At 39.8% G+C, this 9148-nt stretch overlaps 4 protein-coding genes across 4 annotated transcripts in view; 2 read left to right on the top strand and 2 right to left on the bottom strand.

Moving 5' to 3' along the window:
- Positions 1–9148, top strand: part of LOC108855378 (auxilin-related protein 2) — a 30267-nt gene that overhangs the window by 2404 nt on the left and 18715 nt on the right. The window lies entirely within an intron of this gene.
- Positions 945–3801, bottom strand: LOC108855511 (ketol-acid reductoisomerase, chloroplastic). Its single transcript, XM_018629359.2, has 7 exons — positions 3435–3801; positions 3242–3334; positions 2790–2855; positions 2521–2661; positions 1783–2436; positions 1543–1698; positions 945–1459 (listed from the first exon to the last, which is right to left on the bottom strand). Exons 1-7 carry the CDS (start codon positions 3720–3722, stop codon positions 1094–1096), a joined length of 1764 nt encoding a protein of 587 aa, XP_018484861.1. The 5' UTR covers positions 3723–3801; the 3' UTR covers positions 945–1093.
- LOC108848680 (uncharacterized protein At1g03900) lies at positions 4133–6168 on the top strand. Its single transcript, XM_018622102.2, has 6 exons — positions 4133–4405; positions 4751–4782; positions 5011–5184; positions 5277–5399; positions 5490–5601; positions 5675–6168. Exons 1-6 carry the CDS (start codon positions 4289–4291, stop codon positions 5984–5986), a joined length of 870 nt encoding a protein of 289 aa, XP_018477604.1. The 5' UTR covers positions 4133–4288; the 3' UTR covers positions 5987–6168.
- Positions 6146–8703, bottom strand: LOC108848679 (pentatricopeptide repeat-containing protein At3g58590-like). The gene has a single exon (XM_018622101.2). It carries the CDS (start codon positions 8548–8550, stop codon positions 6283–6285), a length of 2268 nt encoding a protein of 755 aa, XP_018477603.1. The 5' UTR covers positions 8551–8703; the 3' UTR covers positions 6146–6282.

The following is a 9148-nucleotide window of genomic DNA, read 5'->3' as shown; positions in this document are numbered from 1 at the left end:
ATATATAGTGAAAAATGCTTAATTAATATAAATATTTTCCGATAAAGGTTGTTTAATGGAATGAGTTCTTAAGAAAGACACGAAATTGTTTATTAAATTAGAACAAGACTGTTTTTTTAAGTTAAGCAAAAAAAACTAGTATCATGTTTGCTTCTACTATGGACCACACTATGAGGATAAATCTACACTATTAAAAGATGAGTACACATTAGAACTAACTTCTATTTCATGTGTGATTTACAAAAAGTAACATTTAAATTAAAATTATTCACATGATTTTTCATTAATCATATTTTAGTCTTTTTGTCACCCTTAATTAACATCAAAATTGTGATAATATAAACAATGTATATGTGCATTTGGAATTTATCAAATTAAAAGAAACTAAACGTACAAAGAGCTTGCTTCCCATTCCAAATGATAAAAAGAAACTCTATCTCTGAATAGTTGTTTGAAATGAAAAGATGATTTTTTTTGGGTATGATGTTTGAGCCCATTGAACTAGTTTGGAGCATTAAGCCGGTTTTCAGCCCCATGCCATCATAGAAAAGACCAAGGCACTTTACAATTGTTTGGTATGTTGGAGAAGCAATTTCCTCAAACTAATTAATACAATAAAAACGCCGACTTTCAATATGATGATAAACTGAAACAAATAAAATAAATATTAAAGTTTTGAATTGAAAAATGGCTCTTGGAACCAATTTACATTCATAAAGAGTAAAGATTATGGAAGCAATTTCAATTGAGAAAAAAAATTGGGCAATCAATTGGTAATAAAAGCTCAATGCTAGATCATCTCTGAATCTAAACCTCTTGAAAGATCTTTATTCATTTACTCATGTATCTTCAACAATTAAAGGAAGAGCTACAGTTCTTTTAATCTCTCCAAACTAAACATTCACAAGAGACATCATTATTGAAAGCAGAGAGAACATCACATGTGGAACTCAAAGAGACATCATTTATTCAAACCATTCAATCAAAACATTCACTCACGCACGCCTACAACTTCCAAAAGCTTCTCGTCTTTCTTTTTAAAACACGATTACATTTTCCGTAGAAACTGATAAGTTCAACAACCCTTGCACACTCAGTTGGACTGACGCAGCTCCGGTCGAACAAAATCTGCATCTTCAGGCACAGAGATATCAACGGTAGGCCTGAGCTGTGCACACACCTCGATAGCACCATGGACTGGATCAGCAAAGAAGTTGCTGATCAAGTCTTTGTTAATCGGTGCACCATTGTCCACAGCCACCAAAGCTTGTTGGGTCAAGTTGTAGTCAAACCTCGGTGCCCACTTCCTCGATCCCAATCTTGCTGTGGTCGAGCAGTTGTCCACCATGAAGGACACTCCCCTAGCATGCATAAACGGGTTTAGAGAATCAACAGATTCAATCACACTCTCGTTGATGATCTCTGAGTACGAGTGACCCTTCTTCCTCAAGATCTCAATCTACATCAATAAACTCTGTGATGAGTAAAAACGGAAGAGAAACCAAACCAAATATAAACAAAACGACATACATACATACATACCTGAGCCATCATAAGGGCAACGTAAACTCCAGCGGTGAAGGGATACAACGGACCCAAGTCCCCAGCTGGTCTAGACTTCCTGACGCGTTCACCAACCTTCCACATTCTTGTCTGATCAATCTTTCCCATGGGGAATGCAGGCAAGCCTTCCTTATCCTGTTACAAGCAAGATCGTTCCATCAAAACTCCTGCACAACCAAACCGTGTTCTGTGTAAATGTAATAAAAAAGGAGCCATTACGTAGAAGCGACGACCGGCTAAGACAACACTACGGATCTCGCTGCCAGCTGCTACGTCCTCGTAGCATTCGTAGAGAATCTCCATACATGGATAGAAGGATGCACTGTAGGCAGTCTCGAAATCCTTTTTGCCTTCTTCAGACAAGGAGTTGTAGACAGCCAACATTCCCTGAGTAGAGATAGTCCTGGAGATTGTTCCTGTGATGCACTCTACTGTGTTCTTGTACGCCAAGTCTTCACTCATTCCGTTTTCTGTGTACCTTCTGAACAGAGACTCAACGATTCCGTGAACCGCACCAAGCAGGATACCTCTTTCTCCGAAGATGTCACTCTTGTACTCTTGCTCAAGAGTGGTAGCGAAAGTAAAAGGAGAACCAAGTGCTACTGACCATCCCAGAGCAACATCAGCGGCTCTACCATCAACATCCTGGTGGACAGCAAAACTGGCGTTGATTCCAGCACCGTTGATTTCTTTGCCTTGGACATAAAGTCTTCTCACAGATGGACCCATTCCCTTAGGGCAAACAGCTACGACGCTGATGTTCTTTGGGAAGTCAAGTCCCATTGACTGTAAATGCCCCAGCAGAAACCCGTGTGACAGACCGAGAATGCTGTTTGGCTTCATGTGTGAGAATATTTTCTCATAGTTATCAGCCTGTAACAACAAAATACATTAGAGTTTAAATATATACATAAGGGAAAAACTCTCAAGCTAATCAAAATTCTGAAATGCATTTACCTGAGCAGCATCAGAGATCAAAAGCAATACAAGATCGCTGCCGGAGATAGTTTCCCATATATCACCTAAAGTACCACTTTCTTCGGTGAAGCCAACAGCACGTGCTTCCTCAAACGATTTAGAGCCCTTTCTAAGCCCAATCTACATTTTCATTGGAATAAGCAAAGAAACCAAGTCAGGGCATCATAGCATTCACGTAACATAACAAAACAAAGATAAGTCTAATAAAACAAAAGTATGAAGCCAACAAAAATCCGTTGGGGATTAACCTTAACTACAATGTCAGACTTTGCCTCCACAAGTGAATCCCTTAAGTTCTGAGCTTGAGCAGGTCCCTGCAAAGAAACACATCAGAGAAAGAAAACAAGACCTATCTATTCATTTTGCTCATCCAAACTCAAATCCAGCAAAAGCATGTAAAGAAAACACTTCAACATTAATGTCATGACCCATTTACTTCACATGAAGTAAATCAAGAAACTCTCTCGACAGTCCAAAACAGTGTGTGATTTTCCTTGAAACAATTTTTTTTACAAGTTGGTCTACGCATTCATAAAATCGGTCTAGGTATCCGCCTAACCAGTAAACAAAAGTCATGGCCAAGTTTAAAGCTTTAGTTCTTAAGTAATGAATCACATACAAATTTAGTAAGTAACCTAAACCAGAAACATGTTGATTACGTAAAGCACATAAAAGACAAGATAAGTAACCAAAACACTACCTGAGATCCCCAGCCAATGACACCAATCTGTTTAATCCCTTTGAAAGCATCAGGAAGATGCTTGAACAAGTCCCTTCCTCCTCTCACAATATACTAAAACAAATATGATAAAAAAAAAACTCAAATATTAGTAAGAAGTCACAAATGATTAAACAAAAAAAAAAGATCAGATTTTTATAGAGTAAAATCGAACCTCTTCGTGACCAGCAAGAGAGACTTTCTCCTTTTTGAACACAGACGTCTCGAAGTCGAGAGAAACAGGGGCTCTGACAGCAGACGCAGCGACCATTCTCGCGGAGAGGGCGCCATTTCCGGTGACGGTAGCGGTGAGAGACCTCAGAGACTTGGAGGAAGCAGAGGAGATGAAACCGATGTTGGGGAAGGCAAAGGTCGAGGCTTTCGTTGACCTAAGGGCTTTGGAGGAAGAAGAGGGTGATGGGTATGAGAGGGAAGGAGCGATGGATGAAGTCGCAGCCGCCATTTTGAGTCGGGAGTGTGTAGCGGAATTAGGGTGGAGAGGAGAGACAACGAGCAAAGCACAACACACACCAACTCAAGACGACGAAGTGGTAAATATATTTAATTAAATAACGAAATAAATGAATACAATGGATCTTAAAGTGTTTTTAAAGCCCATTATGTAAGGCCCATAAACGTTCTTTCGTTGGTTGGCTATCAACTTGCTTAATGTTTTTTCTCCAGGCCTACTGACTACACTGAAAGCCCAGTAGTGAAGGCCCATTTAAGGTCCGAACGGCTGAGACAACGTGCTTTTCATTGGTTGGTCCATCAACTGCTTAATGCTGACTTCCCAGCGGTGGTGACACACACGTGTCTAGTCTATATCAGGAAGTCCCAAAAGTCAATATAACGAACGGTCCAGATTTAAACTAATTTAAGAGGATCGGGTGGGTTTCAACTAACGCGAAACCTCTGAGTTTCTTCGTCTTCTCGACTCGTGAGATTGTGATCACAGTAGGGCAAAAGACTAACTTTAAAGATTTATCGATCTAGTCATCTGGGTCTTCTTCTATAGTGGTTCTGAGAATGGATCAAGCTTCGTCTTCATCGAATGTTAAGGATCATGTGGGCGTCGATGATAACGAGGAGAGGGAAGCTTTAGAGATTCCTCTCTTCCAAGTGCCTGAATGCTATGTTTATTTGGTAAAAGTTCTAACCTTTATTAGGTTACAACGAGATGGGTATTTTGAAATTTCTAATCTTGATTAGGTTATGTATTCATATAACAGATTCTCTAGGATTATTGGTTAAAAAGTATTTTAATTTATACAATGTCAAGCTTGATGCTTTCTTGTGTTAGCTGTTTGAGATCATTGTTACATAAAACGTGACATTATGAAGTGCCGTTAATTTAGATAATAGGTTAGATTGGAGCTTGATGGACTCTGTATATCATATACGGTTTATGTTTTCTACTGTGTTTGTTACTTTGGGGGAATGTTACGGCAAGTGAGCATTGTCTTCTTTTTTTTCTTCTTGTGTATGCAGATACCTCCAAGGAAAAGCGCAGCTTCCTACAGGTTCTTTCTTTCCTCCATGACAGAAAGTAGCCACTTTGATCTATAGTTAGGAGATTCTTTGAGTTAGTAGGAGTGTCTGTTCTAGACTTAATTTGTATCAATATAGTCACTTTTCTATTTACATTTGCTTTTAATGAGCTCGATTTTTGGCTTGCTTAGGCCAAAGATGCATTGAGTAATCTGTTGGAAGACAGCTGATACCTTTTATATAAACTGATCCTTTTGTAGAGCGGATGAATGGGACGTGAACAAATGGGCATGGGAAGGAGCGTTGAAAGTGGTGAGCAAAGGAGAAGAGTGCATTATCAAACTTGTAGATAAAACCACTGGAGAACTTTACGCTCAGGCCTTTCTCCGAGATGGTGAGCTTCATCCAGTAGAAGCTGTAATCGACAGTAGCAGGTAACACAAAAAAAAAGAAAAGAACTTGGTCTTCTCATATGATGTGCAGCTAGTCTAACATGAAAGCTCTGTTTTTCCTTTTTGTCTTGTAGATATTTTGTTCTCCGTGTGGAAGAAAACATAGGTGGTCGTGCTCGTCATGCTTTTATTGGACTCGGATTCAGGGAGAGAACTGAAGCATATGATTTCCAAGCAGCACTACATGACCACATGAAGTAACAACATTCCAGTTTCAAAAAATCTCTAATCCTTCTTTTGATTCAGACGTTTAACCAAAGAAATCTTCTTACTCTCTTTGCCTAAAGGTACTTGAACAAGAAGAAAACAGCAGAAGAGATGGAACAACACTTTCAGCACACTTCATCTGTTGATTACAGCTTAAAGGAAGGAGAAACCATTGTTCTCCAACTCAAAAATGTAAGGTTTACAGCTATGCATAGATACATTTCTTCAAGTTTCTTGTTTTTTCACTTTGAGATGATTGAAACAGATGAGCGAGAAGGACACAAAGTCTAAGGTTGTAGAGAAGAGTCTGACCAATCTCTCTTTGGAGGATAAGGGAAAGTCTATAGAAACCACCATTCCTCCAATCATCCCTCCGCCTCCACCTCCTGGACCGCTTTCTCCTGCCACAACAGCACAGAAGTCCCCATCAAGCCTCAGCTTCCAAAGATCATCTGAACAACAAGATCTAGATACAAAGCGAGAAGAAGTAGAGAAGAAAGAAGACCAAGAAGCTACAGAAACGGGGGTTGAAGATGCACCAGATGATGACTTTGGAGATTTCCAAGCCGCTGGTTGATTTAGCCATTAAGTATTGTTTACCATACAGAAAGCATCGTTTTATATAAGTAATGTGACTGATCAAAGTTTGGATTGTTTGCTTTTGAGAGAGAGAGAAGTCCACCTCCTGTACAATTGCTTACAAAGACTATTTCTCTGAACTTGTGATTAGATAGTTAAACTTTGAAGTCTTTTCATTCATTCACTATACACAAAGTTCAAGAATTGCTAAACTGTAATTAGGCGTGAGATTAGCGACGAGAAACAACTAGAGAAAAATAAAAACGAATTCTCCTGAAATTTTAGGTTCTTTAACTACTGAGCAGAGACGAAACTGAGAGTGCTTCTCTGTTCTTCTGCAAATCTTTTACTACCAGCAAGAACAGTTCGCCACACAGGAGCGTCTGCAGGGAAAGGCATTCTAGAAATCAGCTGCTCAGCTTCTATCACGTAACCATTTCTAGCCAAAAGATCAACGGCACAACGATAGTGATCAATATCCGGTTCAACTCCATAGTCCTTCATCTTCCAAAACAACTCCATCCCTTCTTTTACCATACCACTATGTCTGCAAGCAGTTAGCATAGAGATGAAAGAGACACAGTCCGGCTTAAACCCCAGAGACACCATTTCCTCAAACTTTACAAACGCCTCATGTCCGTGTCCATGAATGCCAAGAGAGGAGATCAGTGCAGTCCATGTAATGGTGTTCTTCTCTCTTGTCTCTTCAAACACTTTGATTGCACTCGTAACGCTTCCGCATTTCCCATACATGTCAATCAACACGTTGCATACGAACGTGTCGGCACGGCTGAAATCTGTTTTTGTCATTAGGCCGTGGATAGAACTTCCTAGCGTCAAGTCGCAGAACTTGGCGCACGTGCTTAAGATACTAACGTATGTGAAATTATCAGGGCGGATGTTTGCTTGTAGTATGTGTTTAAAAATCTCTGTAACCTCCTCTCCGTGGTTATCAGTGTTCCAAGATACAGTGTCCGGTTGTTCTAGCGTCGCAGACCGAGACCAAGCCGCAATAGCAATGTTCCAAGATACAATGTCCGGTTGTTCTAACGTTGAGATCAGCTTTACAGATTCACGGTAATGCCCTGCTCTGCTGTATAATCCAGCGGCAATGTTCAACGGGACGACAGAAGAAGGTTTGCTAGACCAGTCCAGAAGAAGAAGAGCATCATTTATCAGTTGATTTTTGGCGTATGATCTCATAAGAGAGCTTAACACATAGTCGTTATCTTCGTATCCCATTCTCACTATAACTGAGTGCAGCTGCTGTAACTCTATGACACAACATGGTTTGAGAGCTGTCGAGAGAGTATATTCAGTTGGTCTGAAACCCATTTGAAGCATTTGAAGTACCAATGAGAGACAAATGGGATCGTCTTTATTGGCGTAGCCCCAAAGCAGTGTATTCCAGCAAACAATGTTCTTATAGCGTATAGAGTCGAAGCATAGGCGTGAATCTTCCAGACTACCACATTTAGCATAAAAGTCTATCAATGCATTCCCCAAGTAGATGTCAGTCTCGCAGCCGTTCTTGATCAGTGTGCCGTGGATCTGACGTCCGAAACTCAAAGTCTGCGCGTGAGAAGAGGCAGTAAGAACACTAACGTAAGTACCTTGGTTCGGGGAAAACTCATGCTCTGGCATAGTTACAAAGAGTTTCAATGCTGTTAACGGGTTCTCACCTTTGGCTGTTGCACCAATTATGGCGTTCCACGACACTATATTCCGTGAAACTGCCTTATCAAACACTCTCTCTGCCATATCTGTGTTACCACATCTTCCATATGCAGTGATAAGAGAGTTAACGATGGAAGTATCACAATCTAACCCTATTTTCATCGCTGAGCAGTGCAACTGTCTGCTAGTTTCCAAGTCATTTTCACAAGACACACCTGTCAAAACACCCAAGAAAGAGCTTTCGGATAAACACTCCCCAGTCCCAACTAGCTCACGGAAGAGAAACATGCATTCTCTGAGAAACCCACCACGCCCCAACAAAGACATCATATGGTTCCACGTCACCAAGCTCTTCAACGGCATATCTTCAAACACCTTTTCCGCCGTTTCAAGCAACTCAAACCTCCCATACAAACCCAACAACTTAGTACCCACGTATGCATCAGACATTAAAAAACCGTACTTCAAGCTCAAACCGTGCAACTGAGTCCCACCACGAAGATCCAACGAGAGACAAGACAGTAAACCTCTAACAGTTAACTGATTCGGTAAAAACCCAAACTCCCTCATCTCTGAAAACACACGCCAAGCTTCCACCACATACCCGGATTTGCTAAACCCGCTAATGACGGTGTTGAAAGACGCTCTGTCTCTCTCAGGCATTTTATCGAACACTTTGGCTGCAAAACAAACCTCGCCGAGCTTCGTGTAAAGGGAGATGATATTGTTGCAGATGTAAACGGGCTGCTGAAGGGTGTTCCATAACGTGATGGAGAGGGCGTGGAGAGCTTTGGTTCTTGTAAAGGAAGGAGCTTTGCTGCAGGAATCGAGTAAGGTAAGTAGACGGTTGTTGGGGCTGGCGAGTTCTCTATAGCTGAGGCTCATATGTAGGAGGCAACTGAAAGCAGAGGACTTTCCAGGTATAGTGAATATAAATACAACGGCTCAGTCGCGATAAGTCGGATTTGAAGTTGCCACGATGAGTCAAGATGACCAGAGACGACGAACCGTGAGCTAGAAGAAGACTTGGTCCATTTTTATAGTTCCGCTAGAGAGTTTCATGTAAGAGTTAAAATAAAAAAAACCTACACTGAATAAATAATATATTTAATATTTATTCAAAATATTATTATTTCAAATTTTATATACTGAATCTTGAATTCTATACCATAAATCTTAATCTAAATCTTCATCCCCAAACATTTAGAAACTACTGGATGATTGGCCGGGTATTATATCACTTTTTAATTTATTTTTAAATCAATAAACATTTTACTAAATCATGATGTACTTTTATTTTAAAAGTTAAACTTACATTAAATTTTATATTGATTTGTACCGATCATGACTTCATTTTTTAAATTACAGCAATAAATGTTAAAAGAATTTTATTTTCTATGTATTTTAAACAAAAAACCTACCTCTTTATTATTTAAGTTGTAGAATCTATATAGTGGAAAACTATTTATAATGTCAAATAAAT

This window comes from Raphanus sativus, chromosome 4 (genome assembly GCF_000801105.2).
Source record: "Raphanus sativus cultivar WK10039 chromosome 4, ASM80110v3, whole genome shotgun sequence".
Lineage (NCBI taxonomy): Eukaryota > Viridiplantae > Streptophyta > Magnoliopsida > Brassicales > Brassicaceae > Raphanus > Raphanus sativus.
The sequence above is the reverse complement of the archived record's forward strand: the minus strand, read 5'-3'. Positions and strand labels throughout refer to the sequence as shown.

Bases quoted from the DNA above. Each gene is read 5' to 3' on its own strand.
- LOC108855511 (XM_018629359.2), bottom strand. From the start codon at position 3,722: ATGGCGGCTGCGACTTCATCCATCGCTCCTTCCCTCTCATACCCATCA. The intron at 2,856-3,241 runs GTAGTGTTTTGG...GTTTCTTTGCAG, and splicing joins TCATTGGCTGGGGATCTCAG to GGACCTGCTCAAGCTCAGAA. The intron at 1,460-1,542 runs GTATGTATGTAT...TTATTGATGTAG, and splicing joins TTGCCCTTATGATGGCTCAG to ATTGAGATCTTGAGGAAGAA.
- LOC108848680 (XM_018622102.2), top strand. From the start codon at position 4,289: ATGGATCAAGCTTCGTCTTCATCGAATGTTAAGGATCATGTGGGCGTC. The intron at 4,406-4,750 runs GTAAAAGTTCTA...TTGTGTATGCAG, and splicing joins CTGAATGCTATGTTTATTTG to ATACCTCCAAGGAAAAGCGC. The intron at 5,602-5,674 runs GTAAGGTTTACA...TGATTGAAACAG, and splicing joins TTGTTCTCCAACTCAAAAAT to ATGAGCGAGAAGGACACAAA.
- LOC108848679 (XM_018622101.2), bottom strand. From the start codon at position 8,550: ATGAGCCTCAGCTATAGAGAACTCGCCAGCCCCAACAACCGTCTACTT.